At 37.5% G+C, this 22,304-nt stretch overlaps 1 protein-coding gene and 1 long non-coding RNA gene across 2 annotated transcripts; both read left to right on the top strand.

Moving 5' to 3' along the window:
* The first annotated feature begins 8,047 nt into the window (after nucleotides 1–8,047).
* LOC112184908 lies at nucleotides 8,048–11,239 on the top strand. Its single transcript, XM_040513567.1, has 4 exons — nucleotides 8,048–8,173; nucleotides 8,515–9,189; nucleotides 10,675–10,759; nucleotides 10,844–11,239. The coding sequence occupies exons 1-4, from the start codon at nucleotides 8,048–8,050 to the stop codon at nucleotides 10,948–10,950; spliced, it is 993 nt and encodes a 330-aa protein (XP_040369501.1). The 3' UTR covers nucleotides 10,951–11,239.
* Nucleotides 11,240–19,871: 8,632 nt separating this feature from the next.
* On the top strand, nucleotides 19,872–21,921 carry LOC121051542. The gene is made up of 3 exons (XR_005806058.1): nucleotides 19,872–20,083; nucleotides 20,171–20,245; nucleotides 21,130–21,921. It is a non-coding gene; the product is annotated as an uncharacterized LOC121051542 (long non-coding RNA).
* Nucleotides 21,922–22,304: the final 383 nt, after the last annotated feature.

The raw sequence follows: 22,304 nt of genomic DNA on the forward strand, positions 1-22,304 counted from the left end.
GATGAAAGCCATGGCCCTGGAATACATCAAGAAGATCATCTCTGAAGATATCAACAATACTTTCCTGGCAGCAGGAGAAAAAATTATTATCACTGCTTACGATCATCCTGACGTAGTCAGCAGTGACCTATTCCTATCTCTTACCAGAAAAGAGATAGACTGGACACTGGCATGCTTACATTGGGTGGAAAAACTTGAAACAGACAACCACTACAAGATGTATGTTGATACAGATGTCGAAGACAACACAACAACTGCTCGAATGGCCCAGGCAGATAACGACTCGTTTGTCCTTGGTCACAATTTAGAAACTGATGAGAATATGTGAAGCATCAGGTGTAGAAAACCCCGAAAGTACTTTTGGACTTTTCCTAAAAGTTACTTTTGCTTTTCAAAAAGACAGGTGAAAAACATTTCACCTAAAGGAATCTGCTTTTTCCCCGTCCGACCTCCACCAGCAGGAGCACTCAGGAAAGCAGGAAATCACGGAGTCGTTCTATACATTTTGTTGTTTTGAATTGTAATTTGAGTTCCGCTCCCTATATAAGGAGCTTTAGCTTCTCTTAGAAGGTATTCGAAGAGAGAGATATCAGTTCTAGATTCAGAAAATTCTCTAAGAAAGCCAGAATAGCAGTGTGCTCTTTCCTTCCAGTCGTAGTTTGAAGGGTGCTTTCTTTACAACAAGTAAGTAACTGTAATTATTCTTATGGATAACTAAACAGCTTCTTAGCTGTTTACCTGAGAATGAGGCTCTGAATTTCTGTAATTATGTTTGATAAATAAGTTCTATATGAAGCCCAGTATGCAGTCTGAAAATATTTGTTTAAGGTTGAATATTGCAATTTATCTGTTTACTAGTTTCAAGTTAAAATTGATGATCCAAAAAGCCTAGAACAGCAGTGATTCCGCCTTGAAAGTAACCGTTTAGACAGGAAGTCGTTAGGTGAAAAATGGCATGTTGAAGGATAGATCTATGCTTTAGGATTTTTTATTGCAAGCTTGATAATTATGGACAATAGATAAAGGTAGAAAAAGGGGTTAAAAAGGAAAAGGAAAGGGACACGTGTTAGACACTAAAGGAACACCCAAAAGCCTGGTCAGGAGGTGCTAACCACACCTGGTCAGCCAAGTACTATCCCTTGGCGATTGGGATCAATCCTCCCCTTTGGAGGGTAAAATAGACAGATAAAATATTCACATGATGAAAGATAGTGGCGGAGCCAGAAACTAAGGGTTACTGGGGCACAAAAACAAAATAATAATATCAAAACATGAAAAAACCTTGGAAAATAACAAGAAATTTGTGATTGAGTTGAGAGTCGATACATGTTGCAACTTGCAACTATGCTACAAGAGTTTTCCAAATCACCAAAAAGTAACAACGAGTGATGGAACTAGAACTTCATCCTAGGTGAGGACTTTTCGAAATTGAAAAGAAAAAATTTTAGAACTCAAATTATATATCAAAACTTAAAATTTCTGATAAAAAAATTTGATAGATATATTATAATATAGAAATAAGATTATTTAAGATAAAAAATATTGTTAAAATTATGTCAAGTTCATAATAGCAAGCTTCACAAAAAAATAGTAATATTAATAGTTATTAGAGCTGCAAGGTAGAATTAAACCTTTGGAAAAAATTTAAACAAAAAAGTAGTTAAACCTTTGGAAAAAATTTAAACAAAAAGTATTGAAGGTAGCCAAAATCGAACTATGGACTTGTAATATAATAAGACAAAACCAAGACCACTGCACTGTGTTAGTTGCTTGTGATTTCTTGTAACTTAACTAATTTTATATTAAAAGTTTACTGGGTCACGGGACCTAGTGTGCCCCAATGTGGCTCCGCCACGTCGAAAGAGATGCAAGTTGACTGCTATTGTCCTTTAACAAGTAAAAAATTGCCACAAAGCTGAATTGCCACTCCATTTAGAAACAAGGCCAGGTATGAGGGTTATCTTTCTACATCTCCTCATGTTTGCCAATTAATTAGTGGTACTATTAATGCTTCGGGTCGATGGGCAACGAGTTAGGACTGTCAATTCCGACACAACTTGATAACACGACTTGAAACCCGCACAATTAAAAAATGGGTCGACTGTGGGTCAACCCGCCATGACCCATTTAATAAATGGGTTGGCCACGGGTCAACCCGCCAACACGAAGTGAATCCGTATAACTCAATTATGCTATGCTTCTTCTTGAAATTTTGGACGTTGAGAGTATTTTAATCATAGGATTAAACAATTTGAAATATTTTGCATCATAATTATTGGATTTAATATTTTATGAATTATATATAATTATTTATATTTTTCGTCTTGTGGAGTTTTTAGTGAATTTAATCAATTTATGCAATTTTTTAGTTAAATGGTTGCATTGTTAACTCTTAAATGAATTATTTTGTCCAACACGACACGACCTATTTATTAAATGGGTTAAGCGGGTTGGAAACGGGTAACCCGTTTAATAAATAAGTTAGGTTTGAGTTTAAATTTTTGACACAATTATTAGATGATTTAGGTTTGGGTTTGTATCTTGCGACACGACAAATAACTTGACCAGACACGACCCATTGACAACCCTACAACGAGTACTATGTTTAATACATCCCACGAGCTTTGTATTACAAGAGATTTGGGGCCTCATGCAAGCCATGTTGTGCTTCGCGTATTAGTGAGGTTAATTGGCTCTTCCATATGGTTCGATAAAAGTAATTACTGACAGGACCCGCCCCGAATTTCACCCTGAAATCCGAAGAGGCCCCGCGGGGCCCACTTTAGAAGAAATTCTACTAAAAATTTGGCAGAACTTCCCCTAAAAATGGACTACCCAAAACTTGTAGAAAACATTTACACTTCTAAATCATCCATCCTTATTCTCCTGAAGCCACCCTGCTCCCCAAATTACACCATTCCCCAATTCACAAAACACAAAACGCAATTTGAATAACATTAATCCCACAGGTAATCAGAGCAATTCTAATAAAAAGGGTAAACCAGGAAAACCTAATTCAAAGGAAAACGTGGAAGCCATGCTGTTGACTATGCCTCAACTCCATGTATGTCTGACCTCAACTAATTTTGCCTGCAAACTGGGCATTTGAAACCGAAGGACCCAAGGGAAAGTAATTGAAAAACACGTCAGCATGAGTAGACAAAAATAAACAACCAAGGAAATAATTTAAAAGAACTGAAGTTGTATTACTTTCGCACATATTTAAATTTATAAAACCTCGATGCATGCAACTTTTATAAAACATATTTCTTTAAACTCAAAAACTCGTGAAAAACATACCAGCCCCGCTGGTTAAGAGAAATCGGACTAGCCCCGCTAGTCAAGTAATAATATAAAAGTTGGGGAAGAAGATAGCCACACAAATGAGCCTCCCAGGCTAAAGTACTCCCATATACTCCCGTTATATACCCACACGCCACTAAGTGTAGCGATTAGGATACTAGGCTTCAACATTACTGTCACAAAGACAGTAACCAGCGCCATAAAGGCAGATGGGCTTCAGTGATCCCATCACCTCGCCACAAAGGCAAACATATCAATGCTAGCATGATAAATAATCACCCAAAGTATGGCAAAAAGAAAATCCAAAAAGCACATAAATCCATAAAGCTTCCCCTAAATTCTCACAGTAAGCCAAAAATATCATCGTCGTGTCCCACATGCCAAAAGTATCTCAAATCAATAGCAGAAAGGTGAGATCAAATTATAAATCGCAATTTAGAAACAAAACCGAAACAACAATCATCAATAAGGCATTCCCAATGCCAAAACCGAAAGTCGATAAATAAATAAGAAAATGACCATAAATCAACGGCATGTCCCACACACAAAAATATTCTCGGGTCAATGATGAATATGCAAGGAAGTTCAATAATGAACTAATATTCCACTTTAAAATAAATACCATGGAAAATACTTTGTTGAAAAACAACATAAATCAAAGTTTCGAATCCGAGCATAACAAAATTAATATCCGAAATTCACAACCGGAATCAATCGTAATCACTTCATGAAAATCATTATTGAAAGCAAATATGTGAGATAAACCGAAATCAAATTCCGAAATCAATTCATATGCTCGAAAAGTAATATGTTAATTAAATAAAGCATTAATTTAAGAAAATAAACGCATGCATCATTATTTAAAACAAAAATCCACTCACAGTACTATTCCGACGATCATGTATATGAGTTCCTTCATCGAGCAAGAGTTCTGTATGTCGCCCTGTACACAATTATTTTTCATAAATAACTATTCAACAATTAAATACGATTCCCCAAAATTAAATCCTCATAAATCATTTCTCCACTTCTTCTCGGATTCAACACAAATGTTTCCTCTAATACCAATTCGTTATCTTAAAGGTTCCAAGGTAGAACCAAAAGATATCCGACGGTCGGATTCTCGTAAATCGATAATGGAATTCTAAATTCCGGAAATTCATAATCGATTAAAAACTTCTCCAATTCCAACCAAATTCACATATTCAACCCCTACAAAAATTATAGGATTTAACTAGCTAAAAAAAATAAAATTTAAATTATTGTTTAAACGACACCATTGTTCACACACCGCACTGTTCACGCTCGGCGGTCAACTCCTCCTCTGGCCACCAAATTTCAACCACAGAATCATCTCAACATTCTAAGCATTTTTCATAATTGTGACCAAGTGAGAAAATACCTTGAAGTGCTCCAATTTTGCCGATGAACACAAACCCGGAAATCTCCAAACCCACAAATTTGGAAATCCTTCAAATTCACCTTCCAAACGTGGAAATTTCAGCGAGAAGTCTGATGGAAAATGATCAGTGACTTGAGGCGCTCCTAATAGAGCCAATTTCACAGCCGAAGATAGCCGGGAACTGGAGAATTTCGCAGGAGAAGCAAACTGCTACAGTAACAATTCTTACATAAATTCAGGGTTTTCCGGCCAAATCACTGATACCCACTGGTACCATCGTGTAGAGGACAAAGAGACGGTCCAAGGGCAACTGGAATCAAGTCAATCGGACGCCGGACGGTGAAGAAATTGGAAAAAGAAGAAGGGAGGGCGACGCGGGGGAAGAGGGAGAGGAGAGAGAGAGGGTCAGGATAAGTTCTGAAATGAGAACTTACCTCGGTAAGTTTCCTTATATATAGAGAGAGTTACCATAAACAGTAAATTAATCTTTTCACTTATAACTTTCACATAAGAACTTTGATTTTTACGTACCATATATGCACGCGCTTGGTTTAACGTCCTCTACGACTTTCATGAAGAACATTTTCTCAAATTTTGACCCTAATAAAAAGTAAACTTTCAGGGCCACTAAAAGTATCGAAACAAAGTAAAAAATGAAAGTAATTGTCGTTTACCGTCCAAATGACTAGTAAACTGGTAAATTGAGGTACCGGACATAACAATTACCATATAGAAAAAGCCCTGAAGCTAAATGGACCCCATTGTGTATAATTTATGGGAAACATGAAAAAGATAAATGTGTTATCAAAAACAAATAAATTTGACCATATACAACAAACAAATTTCCACTAGAAAAAGAAAAAATAAATGAAATAAAGCTGTAAATTAAAGAAGGATTATTCACTGAAAATAATAAGATTGAAAGAATAATTATTGTACAAGAACAACCACCACAGGTGATCGAGTTGGTAAGAGCCTCTAGGTGTGGAACCCCCACACCCGAGTTTGAATCCTGCCGACGCTTATTGGAGTTAAATCTCAATATATTCTTTGTGGTCAAGGGGGAAGAAGCGTTCTAACATGATCTCCCGACGCGGATTACTCTCTAGACCTAAGGAACTTTTGAGAAACCGTGTGATCTCGATAAAAATAATAATAATAAAATTATTGTCCAAAAACAAGCTAGATTGGATAATCAATCAGTAAAGTACATGAGCATCCAATCCACATTGTCCTTAATTTTATCACATAATATACTGTAAATATTTCAAACATATTAAACGGGGTTTCTGAAGACTGGTCAAGAGTCATCCAGCTCCATTAGATCTTCAAAAGCAAGCATCCAGCATACAACAACAACACAAGACAGCACAGCAGCCCTTCCAGAAGCCATCACCCTTGGACTTGGTTTCCACACGACCATGGTTCTGGGGCAAATCGGAGTCGTCTCTCATGGTGGGATAGCCGGCTGGAGGCGGAGCCTGGACGTAAGGTCCCTGTTGCGAAGCGGTCGGCTGCAACGCGTGGGGTTTAGGATAACGTAGCGCAAGAGAAACGAGGAGTTTACGAGTCCCACAAGACTAGGATTTGGTCTTTACTATTGCTTAGAAGGAAACGCAAGCCTTATTGTATACAGGCGCGTGTTATTGCTTATTACTTGTTTTTTCTTCTTTTATTAATTACTTGTTTTAGAAGGCGGTTTGAGAGTATGAAACCTCCTATGATGTCGATTGTGAGTCATATTATTTCTTCGATTAATTAGGATATTAATTGTGAGTCATATTATTTCTTCAATTAATTAGGATCTTAATTGTGAGTCATTGAAAAATCTGTATATCTAATCTTAGCTAACTTTCTGATATTCCATTGGAACAAATATTGGTCACGTACAAGTGCTGGCCGTCGGAATGGGAATGAAGAAAGATCGACTAGTCAAAAGCCATCGTGGGAATGAATGATCTATATATCTAGATGGAAATTTATTCAGAGTGACGAAAGAGTGGATATGAAAACCAACTTATTGTACTTTTTTTTTAAGTAAGTACACTATGTGTTCACGCTTTTTTCTCTTATAATTGTTTATAAATTTGCCAATTTTAACAGTGTTTTAAATAAGAAAATATGTGAAATTACTCAAAAAACAAGTACTTTTTGTATCTCATTTGTAAGATCGTGTACTTGTTCTCTTGTAATATCATTGACATTTCTCCTAAAATAAAATATCACTCACTGTTTCAGCTTCTATACTTTGGTTTCTATCAAAATTTCAGACTTTAATCTCAAATTCAATCTCTAAAATCTAATTGGTCCGGTGTCATTTTTTTTTTTCAAAAGTGCAGTAACTCTTATTCATTTGTCAAACTACAGAGCAGAGCATTTTGCTTGTTTGTGATAAGATAGCACGCCACAAATGAGTGTCTAAGAGTACATAATGAGGTTAAGAGCTTATAACCATATTTGTTCAATTGTGGATCTAATCACTCACAGCTGCAAATTTAGGCAATTGTCAAACTACGTAATCTCCGTATTACTTGTGCTTTGTTATCATTTAGTGTTGTTTGATTAAGCCGGGCTTACAGTATAACAAAATCGAATTAACATGAGCATTATAGTTCTGAAATTTTTGAAATTTTGCATGCGATCAGGATGTGGAACTCTAATTAATAACAAATTAGTATCAATACACCGACTACTGAAGAGAGAAACATGGAAAATAGTGAAACAGAGCACCATTGTGTATTATTGGGGAATATCACATGAAGAAAAAATGTATAGTCAAACATGAAAAATTTGACCATATACAATAAACATACTAAAAGATGCCCATACCATCGGAAAAAAAAAAAAAAAAAAAAAAACTAAAAGATGCCTATAGAAGAAAAATTATTGTACAAGAATGAGCTATTGGATAATCAATCAGTAAAGCTCGATCGATCGGCTGTCCAGTGGACATATAGTCCTTAATTACATCAATCATAACTGTAAATCAAAACAAATCACGCGTATGAAACTGGGTCTGATCGATCCAGGGAGAAGCAGGCAAGAAAGCCCCAAGCTCAAAATATTGGATCTTCTCTAAAAGCAAGCATCCAACATACAACAGCAACAAAGAGCAGCACAGCAACCCTTCCAGAATCCATCTCCCTTCGGCTTGGTCTCGACTGGACCGCGGCTCTGGGGCAACTGATCGTCTGTCATGGTGGGATAGCCGGCAGGAGGTGGCGCCTGGACGTAACGTCCCTGTTGGGAAGCCGGAGCGGGGTACGCTGCTGCGGAGTTAGCACTTGAACTCATGACGATAGATGATATATACTATCTTTGAAAATAGTTGATCGGGTAGAGATGTATAAATTGCAGAGAGAAGAGTTTGAGAGTTTAGGATTTGTTGATGAGAAGATGAGAGAGGTGGATGGGATTTATATAAATGGAGTCCGTGGGTGTTTCTTAGAACCTGCCTACCGCGTTGGGGTTAGGACAAGGCAAACGACACTGAACTCTTAGCTTGCTAAGACAGGCCTAATGGTGATTAATTAATTAATTTGGATAGAGAGCGTGTCCTTTTGCTTATTACTTATTTTAGAAGCCGGTTCTAATAGTCGACACGTGCACAAATTAATTTCTTCAACCTCCTGAGTCATTGAAACGTCTTTACATTTAATTTGGCTTCTTCTGATATTTCCCAGATCAAGGGGTAGCTACCTGAATGAATGGGAATGCAAAGAGACCGGTCAAAGCAGGGGAGAGGATACTCTTCTAAACTTCTTATTTGCTCGAGTTTCCTAACCTTTTTATGAGAAGGTAACATGTAGGGGTGGGCACTTGAACCCGGAATCCCGAACCCGACCCGGTCCCGTCCCGAAAACTGCCGGGACGGGACGGGTTTGAAACTTCAAATTTTACTATTTGGGCCCGTCCCGTCCCGTCCCGTTTTAACGGGACGGGTTTCGGTTTGGTTCGAAAAAATCCCTCAGAGGCCCGACCCGTCCCGAAGTATTAAAATTTATTTTATTTTCCTTACTTTTCGATCGGTTTTTGACCTAAAACCTAAACTCATTCCTCATTTCCTCTCGAAGTCTCGAGCCTCCAGTTCTCCTTTCGATCGGTTTTGTGACCTAAACCCTAAACTCATTCCTCAATCCTCATTTGAGTCATTTCCTCTCGAAGTCTCGAGCCTCCAGTACCTGCCTTCCTGGTCACCGACCCATTCCCAATTTCCCAAAGTACCTGCCTTCCTGGTCACCGAGACTGCCTTCCTGGTCCAGCCGTCAGCTCGGGGAAGTGGTTTCGAGTCGCCAGCTTCGCCGTGGTTTCGAGTCGCCAGCTTCGCCGTGGTTTCTCCGTCGTCAGCTTCGCCGTGGTTTCGAGTCGCCAGCTTCGCCGTGGTTTCTCCGTCATCAGCTTCGCCGTGGTTTCGAGTCGCCAGCTTCGCCGTGGTTTCTCCGTCGTCAGCTTCGCCGTTGCTTCAAACACATAAGACTGCAAATGTAAGCCATGGATTCTTAGTTTCTTACAGTTTTTCACTTTGAGGAAGTATAGACAAACTTCGATTTCACTGCCGATGGTTTTGCAATTTTGATTTGTTTGATTGGGATTGTGAGATTACATGTGTAGGATTAGCCGATTAGGACTTAGGAGTTCAATTTGTTCGATTGGGTTTGTGAGATTACAGTTGAGTTCGTGAAGATCGATTGGGTCAGTGGATTTTGTGAAATTTGTTCGATTGGGTCAGTGGGTTTTGTGAAATTTTGATAGAGTGAGTTAAGCAAGAATTGTTCATTCTAGACACAAGCCACTCCAGCCTCTCCTCCTTTGCTCTCTTCCATATTCTGGCCTTCTGGGTTCGATTCTTCAACCTTCAGTCGAAGTCTTGCTTGGACGCTTGGTAAGTTGCTGCTTTGCTGGGTATTCAATTAATCAATTATTCTGGGTATTCAATCAACCTTCAGTCGAAGTCTTGCTTAGATCGGATTCTAAGGTTGAGAAGTGTTCCTCATGTTTGCTCATTCCTAATTCAAGATTCGTTCTTTCTTGGGGTTTCATTGTGTAGTTTGATAGTTAATTTCATGAGCTTTTGAATTTCAAATATATTTCACATTTCAAGTACTTCTAATTTGTCTTCTTTAATCATTCCAGTTGCGTTTCGAGCTTGACATCTTGGTAAATGTAAATTGCAGCTTCTGTCGTTTAAGCTTAACTATATGACAGACAGTATATTGATTTAAAATCCACAATATAGGGTTATCTAACCTAATCTTGTGTTTGGATTCTTGGAAAACTAACAACTTTCCCAGAGAAAATCTCAGTAGCATGGAGCTCTGTGGTCCATGAGTTAAAGAATACCATTAATGCAACTTATAAATTCCAAAGTTTTATGAAGCATGTCTGTCAGTTTTGTTTTGACTAATAAGAGATTCTCCAATTCTTAAATTGAATACGATTTCTTCTCTTGGAATTCTAATGTTATTGGCTTTGAGAAACCATCGTTTGCACCTCTGGTTTGGTATACACTATACAGGTCTCCGTCGTTTTTATTTGCTTTGTATTGTTTTGATTTGATTATTCAAATTTCTTGGGTGTCAACAATGGTGCCAATCTTTTAGTGAAAAAACAAGGTCATCCAGTTGGGTTTGTGAAGAACAAAACCATTTTGATTACTACCCAGTTTAGCTTCCTCCTCTGTATTTGCCTAAATTAAAGCTTCTTTATATAGTACGTGTTAGTGTAAATCTTAATTGCTTTTTCAGATGAGGATAGTTATAAGTACACCCCTAGATTCACCAGAAAATAAAATGTAGGAGAGCAGAAAATAAATTGTTTTACACCAGAAAATAAAATGTAGGAGAGCAGAATATAAAGGACATAACAGAATGTGAAGGAAGAAAGCTTTTTCTTTTTTAAAAACTTCCCTAGATTCACAAGGTGCCCACTATATGCAACTCACAGTTGTATATTTGTTCCCTTGCATGCAGAACTGGATGCTAGGTGATGATATTGCAGAGGTTGTTGATGATTGCTCAATTGAAAACCTCGAGTTTTATGAAGAAGTTGAGCAAGGTATGAACTGTTGTAGTTTTTACATGTGTTTGACTGTTTTCAGTATTTTCACTGCATTGGCATTTACTAACTCTTTTTTTTTAGAGCATGAAAGCACTGCATCTAGCAAAACCAATGTATGTCCAGCTCCAAATCCAAGAGCAAAAGGCAAGGGAAAGCTTGGGGCAGCTAGTAATGTGATAGATGTTTGAACTTTGTTCAATTCATTTAGTTGTGTGCACATTTTCAATGAAGTGTCAAATTGTGGACTGTAATGGATTATTAAATTATGCAGATTTGGTCTTCTTTCAGTTCTTTGAGTTGCAGTTTGCTTATTATATCATGTTTTTCTTATTGTTTAGGTTTAGTTGCAGCTTGCTCTAATGGAAATGTAGAAATGCATTAGCTTTAGTTGCAACTTGCTTTGATACTTTGGTCTTCTTTGAGTTGTAGCTTGCTTTAATGGAAATGTAGAAATGCAAAACAGGGAAATTGATGAAAGTGCAGGAGAGATTTTTTTTTTTTTTTTCCTTTCGGGATGTCCCGGTCCCGTCCCGATCCCGTCCCGGTCCCGTTCGGGTTCGGGATGGTCGGGATCAATTCTCAAAAAGTGCCGTCCCGTCCCGTCCCGTCCCGAGTTTTATTTCCGGGTCCGGGACCGGGATCACCAGAATTTCGTCCCGTCCCGTCCCATGCCCAGCCCTAGTAACATGTGTATAGAATGCATCTAACGGATGATATTAGTTTTTTACCCCATTACTTTTATTATTTTATTTTGTCAATCATTTTCACCCGTTTAGCTTGACCGATCAAGACTATTTACTATTTTTTTGCTTTATATTTCCACTATTAAGCTTGACCAGTCGGATACTGTTCACAAAATGTCACGACTAGTTAAGTTTTTAGTCAAGAACTCGACTAAGTACTACTCCTTCGTCTTCTTCAAGTTCAAACTCAGATTTTTCAACACCTCATTATCTTCCTCTAAAATCACGGTCATAGCAGAGCTTATTTTTATTTGTTCCCTTCCTTATTTATCTCAGTATTGGCATTATTTTTCTTTGTTCTTCTTAATTGACGTTTACGATTGTTGTCTAATAGTCAAAAGGGGTTGTCCTACCCATCTAGAAAAACAGAGGATGATGTGAAGCATAAGAAAGTTCATTCCATGAAATCTTTGAACAGAAAACAATGATTTTAGCTCTCATTTAGATTGAAATCTATCAGTCGTCATGTTTTTTTTTTCCTTTTTTTTTCTTTTCTCTAAATGGTGTTGTTTTTCATATCTGGGTTTTGTTCGATCTGCTACAATATTTTTGTCTTAATCTTTCAGTTCTTGGTTTTCTTCTTTCTACCCCAACTCTCTTCATTTCTTCATTAGAATCGAAGATAGTTGTTCTTCCTTATCATGGATTTTTTCCCTTAAACTAACACAACACATGAAAGAGAGACCCACCCTCCCATTTTTAGATTAAACCAAAATCCAGATAACTCAATGACACAGATAAGATTTTCTCTATGCAATTTTGGGTTGTGAGACTGAAGACCAGGAAGAAAAAACGAACATAAGAGAGAGAAGAGAAATGAAAAGAAGAACAGAAGAGAGAGAAAGGGAAGAAAGAAAGTGGCTGTGAAGGAAAAAAGAAGGGAAACAAAATTGAGGAATTGTGGACCATTAGATTTGAGAGATCCTAATGTCTTCATCTACTTTAAAATTTAGGAAGCTCAGGTAAATAAGGAACTTAGAAGAGGATCCTCTCCCGTCAAAGCAGATCGTGGAAATCAAAGCCCATCATCTAGAAATTTGTTAAGATCATTAATGTCATTGGAAAATAAAAACATGGACTTTGAATTACATTCATTGGTCGCCAAATCATGAAGGGAAAAAAATGCATGGACTTTTGTTTATATCATTGGTTGACAAATCATGTTACATATGACGTGCACAATGATCTACACTTTGTTGTTAATTTGACGTGCATGCCGATCAATTTTATCTAGATCTTGTTTGATTCGCGGTGGAGAGTTTTTAGCAAAATTATTTCTTTGTATTTCGAATAAATAAAAAATTAAGATTTCTACTTGATAACACTAAGAAATGAAATCAATTATTAATAATATTTAAAAAATAATTTAAAACTTAATATTTCTATAAAATTATTTCAGTCATATAGTGGAATTGTTTCAGTGGTAGAAACGAAGTTGTGGCGAGAGCTTCCACCTCCAGGATCCGATACCTGTCATCCATGAACAGAGCTCAGAGGGAAGACCGGGCTAGCCGGCCTTCGACCCTTGGATGCCTAAGTAAGATACATGTAAGAATGTAGACTAGGTAGGAGTAAATGGAGAGAGGTGACTTACCTTGAATGAGTGGAGAGACATGTATTTATAGTGTAGGGATGGGCTTGTCACTCATTTGTTTCCAATATGAGATTAGTTGTGGTCCACCCGATACCACTAGTGTATGGTATCAGTATCATGTGTGGGTGTTATCGGCATCATTTTAAGTAGCTAGTGAGCCTTGTGCTTCCGATATTTGTGTCTAAACGGTATATATATCAACATGAATAAAATGATGAGAAAGGAGAAAGAAAAATGCTTCCTTAAAAGAATGGGAAGATTCATTTAATTTCCTCCTTATTTTCAGGAGGTATCATTCTGCCTATCTGATAAATATCAAACATTGAAACGTAGCACTTTCTCTCAGGCATGAAGTCATGAACTTCAACTCTTGAGAAACGCGACCTATTTTAGTGTCTGCTACAAAGTTTAAGAACTATATCCTAAATCTATAGTTTTTTTTTTTTGGCTAGTAAATCTATAGTTGGAAACTCTATATTTGAATTAAATTCTTTGCATTAGCCACGTACATAGCGATTAAATAGAATCAATTGGACAATTCGTCACGGGTGTCAATATACGTGTGTCGGAGTACTAGTTGGATAATTTGCTTGCTGACTGTGTGTCGATCTTATCCAGTTCTGTGTGTCGGTCTGCAAAGGATTGCTTTTGCCCTGTCATTCGTTGGGTTTATGATGGGTAATATCACACTGCATGCTGAAAAATTCTGCGAGAGATGAGCTAAGCTTAATTGATGAATCTAAATACGGCAAGTTTTCTGAGTTCTAGATCATTTGGAATTGTGTCTTCTGGCAAAAAAGATAATTACTCAATCCTATTACTATAATATATTGGCTTTCTTTTGCCGTACCAAATGAAGCTGTGATCTCACGGCCCAGTGCTATTGTTTCTCTCCTAGCCTTGAAAATCAACCCTCAAATTACAGTAGCTCCTTCTTGAAGTAAGTGGATTTTCACTTCTTCGTGTTTAATATGGTTGCATGTGTGTGTAAGCATAACCTCAGTGATACAATTCTAAACTAGCTAGCAGTGTAAAAGTTGTACTTGATTTTTTCAATAAAATCAACATTATTGTACGGATATTTCAAGTTTTTTTACTGATTTATAGTCAATTGTTTATTTATTTACTTTTTGTAGTCCATAAGAGCATCTTTAGCAATGTTAGTCATTTTTAGTTAAATTTTAGCTAAAATAGCTAGAAAGTCATTTTGGCTAGCCACTTTAGAAATACGTCTGTATCAATGCTCTCTATTTTAGCTAATTTTGAATTTATATTATTTTTTAAATGATGTTTAAAGAGTTTAAATGTATTTATAAATTACATAAAATAACTTAAAAGGAATGTTTTAAATTATAGAGAGCCTCATCTCGCTCTCTATATTTAGGAGCGAGATAGCTAAAAATTATAATAGAGAGTCACTTAGGAGTCTTGTGCAACTGCTAAAATAGATAAAAAGTTAAACATGCTCTCCAAAATAGCTAAGGAGCTAAAATAGAGAGTCTGCTAAAAATGCTCTAAGTAGATGGTCAGAATACTATAAATTATAGAGATTATTTATTTGTGAAAATTAAATACTCTCGGTTAATGATCACTTACATGCCTGTCACATAAATGAAACTCACAAACGATATGTGAAATGTGAGAAAGATATAATCATGTGTAGTTAATCAAAGTCGGCCTTAGGGTTAGGCAAAATAGGCTCCCACCTATAGCTCCCCACTTTATAAACCACCTCAGATTTTTTTTATTTTGATTTTTGAAATAAGGACCCGAGCAGAGTTGCCTTGAAGTCTTGATTAATGAAACTCTTGAATATAATTGGTTTTTTTTTGGGGGGGGTGAGAGACATATTGCCTAAATCTCTAATTTCAATATACCTTAAGAGGACATCCCGAATAAGAACAGGAATCTCTACTACCACAATGTATTAAAACATGTACCAACTAGCAAAGAGTATCATATCAACTACTCCATTTACTTTACAGTAATAGTGGCATATCATAAAGTTAAATCTATGTCATAAAACCAATAAAGTAGCTTTCCTAATATGATGATGACCAGAAATAAATCCAACAACACAACGTTTCATCCTGCTACTAGAAGGTAGTGTCCATTGTACAAAACAGATTGTTGCCTCTAGGGCAGAGAAGGCACTCGGAGTGCACACACATGTAAATAGCTCGACTAGTCGTACAATTGTAAAGTAGGAATCTATTGTCAGCCTAAAACAGCAAACTAAAAACATGATACGTCCCGTATCTCAATTTACCGGTTTACTAGTCATTCGGACGGTAAACGACATTTACTTTCACTTTTAACTTCGTTTAGGTACTTTTAGGGGCTCTAAAAGTTGACTATTTGTTTCGTTCACTATTTGAGAAAATTTTCTTCACAGAAGTTGTAGAGGACGTCAAACTAAGTTCGTGGACATGCGACACGCTTAAATCGGAGTTCATATGGGGAAGTTATGATTTAAAATGTAAAAGTTATTGTTCCGGTAATTTGGCTATAAATAGAAATTTCACCTTAGGTAAGTTGCCATTTCCAGGAAATCACCATTTTACCACTGTTCACTTTCTCTCAGCCGACCCGCGATCCCGACTCGACCCATTTTTGAAATTCAGGTGGTTTCTTCACAGTCTGGCCAAACCAAGACGCCGTACAGGCAGCAATCGACGCGCCTTGGCACGCCGGTCTGGTTTCTGGCCTTATCTTCTGCCATCAGAAGACGACAAAGGATAATCTAAGGAAAAACTCAAGTTTGGCGACAGTGCTGATGACCCGATTCGTTCGCCGAATTCCGGCCATCTCCGGTGATAAAACCGGTCAAGTCAATTTACCGGTTTACTAGTCATTTGGACAGTAAACAGCAATTACTTTCACATTTTACTTTGTTTCGATCTTTTAGGGGCCCTAAAAAGTTGACTTTTCTTTCGGGTCAAAATTTGAGGAAATTTTCTTCACGAAAGTAGTAGAGGACGTTAAGCCGAGTTCGTGGGCAAGTGGTACGTAAAAATCAGAGTTCGTATGCGAAATTTATAAGAGAAAAATGAAAGTTACTGTTCATGATAATTATATATATATATATAGATATATATATATATATATATATATATATATATACAGTCCGGCTACACTAAGGATGTCCTTAGTTTTTCTTATGGAACGGATTTACTGTTTTCACCCACTTTCCGATCACATTTTCACATCTTAACCGTTCAGTTTTTAGGTCCTAATGTATGGATCACCTCTGCAAAATTTCAGCCAATTTGGTGATCGTTAAGGCGTCCAAAACTGCAATTTACATGAACGAACCGAATCTGTCGAACCGGAACCGTTCGTTTACATTGTTGTAATTTGCAGTTTTGGACGCCTTAATGATCACCAATTTGGCTGAAATTTTGCAGAGGTGATCCATACATTAGGACCTAAAAACTGAACGGTTAAGATGTGAAAATGTGATCGGAAAGTGGGTGAAAACAGTAAATCCGTTCCATAAGAAAAACTAAGGACATCCTTAGTGTAGCCGGACTGTATATATATATATATATATATATATATATATTTGTATTTTCTACAATGGTAACTTGGTAACTCTCTCACTTTCTCTCTCCTCCTCCCTGTGTCTCTTTTCTCTCTCCTTACCCGAGCTCTCTCTCTTTCTCTCTCCTCTGCAACTCCGGCGTCCTCTCAAGTCCGGCCACCTAGGAGCGAGCCGTGGCCATCATTCTCTTCCTCTTCTCTTCCTGGACTCGCCTGCGGTGGTAACTCGCCGAGTCTTAGCAGGAAAAACGAAGAACCAAGCCCAAGAACCTTACTGTATTTGATGTAGATATTATATATGTGAATTTGGTGAAGATTGGAGAAGTTTTGAATCGATTTATAATTTTCGAAGATTTAGAATTTCGATTATCGATTTACGAGAATCCGACCGTCGGATTTCTCACGAATCTACCCTAGAACTTGTAAATCAATGAAATGGTATTATTATATTTTTATTTGTCGATTTTGAGATTCTGAGATATTATCGGAGATGAGACTTTCACTGGAATTATAGTTATCGATTATCTCTCGCCTATTTGTTATGAATTTGAGAATATTTTGGCGTGCGGGGCTACGTCATTGGAATATGCTTATTTTTCTCGTGAGAAATTGGGGAGGCTTTACGGATTTAAGGATTTATTGGTTTTCGATTATTTTCTTCACCATACTGGGGTCGTTCTATAGTGTCTCCTCCTCACTTACTTTGTGTTTGTGAGTGGCAGTCGAGGTGATTTATTCTCCTTCTCACGTGAGTGGTAGTCGAGGTTATTAGTTCTTCTCCTCACACAATCTATGTGTGAGTGGCAATCGAGGGTAGAGCTTAAGGGACTCCTTTACTTGTATGGTGATAATTTCTTCTTCCCCATATCCTACTGTTACTTGACTAGAGGGGCTAGTCCGATTTCTCTTAGCCAGCGGGACTGGTATGTTTTTACAAGATTTGAGTTTAAAAAAAATACGTTTTATAAACGCTGCATGCATCGAGGTTTTATAAGTTTAAATACGTGGGAAAGTACGGTATTCAAGTTTGCTTCATTTAAATTATCTTGATTATTTACTTTTGTCCACTCACACTAACGTGTTTTTCAATACTTTTCTCCTGGGCCCTTCAGTTTCAAATGCCTAGTTTGCAGGTTAGATTAGTTGAGGGCATACATGGAGTTGAGATATAGCCAACAGCATAGCTCCCGCGTATCCATTTTTTTTTTCCATGTTTTCCTTATTTACGTTTTATATTTGAATTGCTCTGATAACCTATGGGACAAATGTTATTAAGTTAAGACTTGTACTTGTGAAATGAGAGATGTTGAGATTTGGGGAGCATGGTGGCTCCAAGAGAATAATAATGGATGGTTTAAAAGTGTAAATGTCTTTCTACAAGTTTTGGGTAGTCCATTTTTAGGGGAAGTTCCGCTAAATTTTTGGTAGAATATCTTCTAAGGTGGGCCCTGCAGGGCCATTTCGGATATTTTAGATTTCAGGGTGAAATCTGGAGTGGGTCCTGTCACCCATTCTTCACTGAACAATCCCTCCAACCCTCTTGATCCAATTTGAAGCCTCAAGGACAAATCAAGCTTTGGAAGATTTTTGGGAAAAACCTTTATACGTGACTGCTGACGTTGTACTGTGAGTGGACTTTGATTTTAATTGATGCATGCATTTATATTCTTTCTATTTATCCTTGAATTTAATTATCATATCATTCATTGAGCTTATGATTTGCGTTGGAATATGGAGTGGAGTTTGGATTATGATTTTGGTTTCAAATTTTATTTTGGTTTATTATTTGAATTTATGTTGATATTCGACGAATTTTTCCGAGGTCATTTTCCATAATAAATATTATATTTTTATTTGTCGATTTTGAAATTTCCGAAAAATTTTCGATGGATTTATATTTCTAGATTATTTATTGCCTTTCTATTATGGCATTGGGAATGCTTTAGCGATGATTTCGATTTTGGGTTATTGTTAATGATTTATAATTTATAATTTAATCTCGCTTATTTGTTATTGATTCGAGAATATTTTGGCATGTGGGACACATTGTTGAATTTATTTGATTTATCCTTGAGATTTTTCGAGTATAGTTGGGAACCGTTGTTGAGAGAAAATCTGCACACTGTGAGCGTAAATGGCGTGTGGGACACATTGTTGAATTTATTTTGTCGTGTGTGACACATTGTTGAATTTATTTGATTTATCCTTGAGATTTTCCGAGTATAGTTGGGAACCGTTGTTGAGAGAAAATCTGCACACTGTGAGCGTAAATGTCACCCAATATAATTTCACTCGTATTCATTTAGTGAATAGAGTTTTAATTATTTCGGGTTCGACCCATTCAAGATAGAATGTGTCTCTTAATTATATTCCCTTGTTACAGGGAAACACCCTTTGATTCCATTTATGAAGAAAACAATTGTGGATGTGTGTTTGTTTATTTGTTTTTACAGCTGCACCAGGATATTTGAATGGGTTGCCTACGTACCCTTGGAGAGGGATCAAGCCACTCGTAGTTCAAGAGTTCCAATGGGTGAATGACCCATTGGAGGGTATGGCTTTTTGGAATAGGAATAGTGTTTGGACGAATTTGGTGTAAGTGAACCAGAGATTCAATTTGTTTTGGATTTGTTTGGAAAGGTTGTGACGTTTCCTGGTGTTTGGCGGAATTTGACTGATGAGGTCAGAGATTCGGATTGGATGAACCAGGGAGTCATGGATTTTATTTGGAAAGGCTGAGACGTTTCCTGGTGTTTGGCAGAATTTGACTGATGAGGTCAGGGATTCGGATTGGATGAACCAGGGAGTCAGGGATTTTGTTTGGACTTACGGTTCCATCTAGTGGGTCGCTAGATTGCCTACATACCCTCGAGGGGGGATCAAACCATTGTAGTTCAGGAAAAATTTGTATTTCTGGTCTTGGAAGAATTTTTTTTGTGTCGACGGATGTACATATATTATTTTTGAATCCGTCAAATGTATTTCTTCTGCAGACGCCAGAATTTAATTTGGGCACCCGATGTGTTGAATCTTGAACTGGGCTGTGTGAATGGGCTGTCTTGAAGTGGGCTTTGACATATGTAGGTGGTTGGTCTACTGTTCACCCATCATCTCCATCTACACCCAATTTTAAGCCCAATAAATGTCTTGAACAAATCTGAACCTCTAAGCCCAATAAAGGAAGCCCAACCCGTATAACCAAAGGAAAGCTTCCGTCTACACAATAACACGTTCTTGGAGTCTCCATAAGGTTGAGAGAGTTTTAGATCATTAGCTCGAGTTAGAGGTCGAGTCGAAGACTGGCATGGATTTCAATTCAACTTGGAAACGGAGACATCCTCTTGTACTCCGCATAAAGGGAGGTCTCTATCATCTGATTCAGCGTCTGTTCTCTTAATCGAAGAATTTGAGGCTTCTCACCTGTGTAGAGATAGAAATTGGGTAAAAGCTTCTCTTTCTCATCTCGTCTCCACTAGGCTTTCATCGTTCTGTATACTGACAAAAACCCAATGTTTTTGGCTGCTGAAGGTTCAAAGCTTGTCCCGGCGATCGGTGATTTTGATTCAAATGCAAGAGTAAAATAGAGGTGACTTCTCCAATCTGGTACGACCGCTTCTGTGCACACTTAAGCAATCGCTTTTGGTTGACCATGTACCATTGCCTCACACATTCAATTATGTTTGGCAACAAAATTCATGTTTTTGTCTTCTTCTTGATTGAAAGATGAGCAAAGTTGAGTATTGTATTTCTTGGTCTGAGTTGTATTTAATACCAAACTGCAGCACACTTGATCAATTATACATATATTTGAAAGCTTTGGTGAGCAACACGTTTTGATAAGTTTCCATTCAATTATATATAATTAAGACTATTTGTTGCACTTGTGTTTGTTGTTGTCACCATGTCCGGCATTGATCAGCACCATTCACCACCGCTTCACACATTCAATTATACTTGGCAACATAAACCATGTGTTTTGTCTTCTTGCTTGTGACATAAAGCAAATTCAAGATTGAACCATTAAAGCCATGTTTTTGGCTTCTTGTTAGCATGATTCCAGAAACAAAAAAAAAAAAAAACAATTAAGTTTATGTTTGCTCCTAGCTTGCATCCACAGTTTCAAAGAAACATATAATTAAACTTTGCCACCATTTGTCCTCTAGTTCATTATTCCATTTGACCACCGTTTGCAATGCATACTTGAAGGCTCTATGGTTAAAGCCTTTTGTCTTCTTGCTGCATATGTAGACTTCATCTAGCCTTCCTAGCGATCACACACCCAAAGCGAGATGACGGCCACCAAGTTTTATTTGAATTGACACTAACGCATTTAGCTTGTCTCTTGGTATTTCTCGTTAATTAAATTAACAACTCAAAGCTTTTGTATGCACAGACTTAGTTGACCGCCAGGCCCTGCTGCCAATTCTCAACTCTCACCGAGGTAAACATAGCACGGAAGTTCTAACCCCTTGTATTTTTGTCTGCAGCTCTGCCTTCTGAACCTTTTGTTCCTTTTGGTTTGTGGGAGACGAAACATTGAGGCTGAGCTCTATGTCATCCTGCTTGACATTTTGAATTGGTAGTTTAGGCTTTGTGGCTTTGTATTGCTTGTTTTTGGGAAGTGGTGGTGCAAGACTTTTGCTATGGTGGAAGAAAGAAAACAAGGCAGAGTGGGAAGCTTCTGGTGTGATGTGTATCGCTGAGATTGAAGGAAGAGAAGATGGCATTTTGTACAGATTCTTTTAGCATAAGAACTTGGTCGTTTATGAACGATGTTACGTTCCATCATTAGAAGCTGCAGCAGCCAAGTACGTTGAGACTCCGACCGTTCATGAACGACCATATCAGTCTAAACGCAAGAGAAATTTTCTCGGCCGTTCTTGAACGACCGTGGTTGTTTTCAAAAGGGTATTGGTTGTTCATGAATAGCCCCCCTTTGCTTGAAGCAAACCAGTTAATTCTCTGCCAGAGAAGACAAGAACAACATGACGCAGCGTATACCTGAAAGTCTCCTTTCCGAGCTGCTTTGATTTTGCCCTCTGTTTTGGCAGAGCCTTGGCTTCTTGCTTGCTGCCTATTTTTCTCCTCTCTCTCTCCGTTATATAGCAGTAGTTTGATAAGTGTAGTTGGGTAGCTGATAACCCTTTCCAACTTTGTATTTGAATTTGAATGATAAGTTTATCTCCAGCTGTTATCTTCACATTTGAATCGGTCAAGCACTTAACCAACACTTGAATAGTCAAAGCTAGCCGAACATGTATCCTTGACATAAGTTTGAATAGCCCTCCTACTTGTCGTTTGAACTTGGTCAAAGCCAACCAAAATTTTGAATAGCAATTTTCCTTATTTGCTGGACATTCAAAGCTATTTAACAAACTTTAAGCTTGTCAATAAGAGATGTATGAATGTATTTCTTTTTTCTTGGTCTCACAACAGCTTGTACAAGCGTATAATTGTTCACCAATATTTGGTGTGATGGGCTCCCACCTTTCCGATTTAAAAGACCATCACCATATAATTTTTTGGACTTGTGATTTTTTTTTGTTTCAACAACCGTACTCATGCTTTTATGTGCGAGATTTTGGGGAAACTTTATGGATTTCGGCTTTCGGTTTTCGCAGTGTTTTCTTTCACCATACTTGAGTTTCTTTATTTAGGCTCC

The sequence above is a fragment of the Rosa chinensis genome, chromosome 2, assembly GCF_002994745.2.
Source record: "Rosa chinensis cultivar Old Blush chromosome 2, RchiOBHm-V2, whole genome shotgun sequence".
Classification (NCBI taxonomy): Eukaryota; Viridiplantae; Streptophyta; class Magnoliopsida; order Rosales; family Rosaceae; genus Rosa; species Rosa chinensis.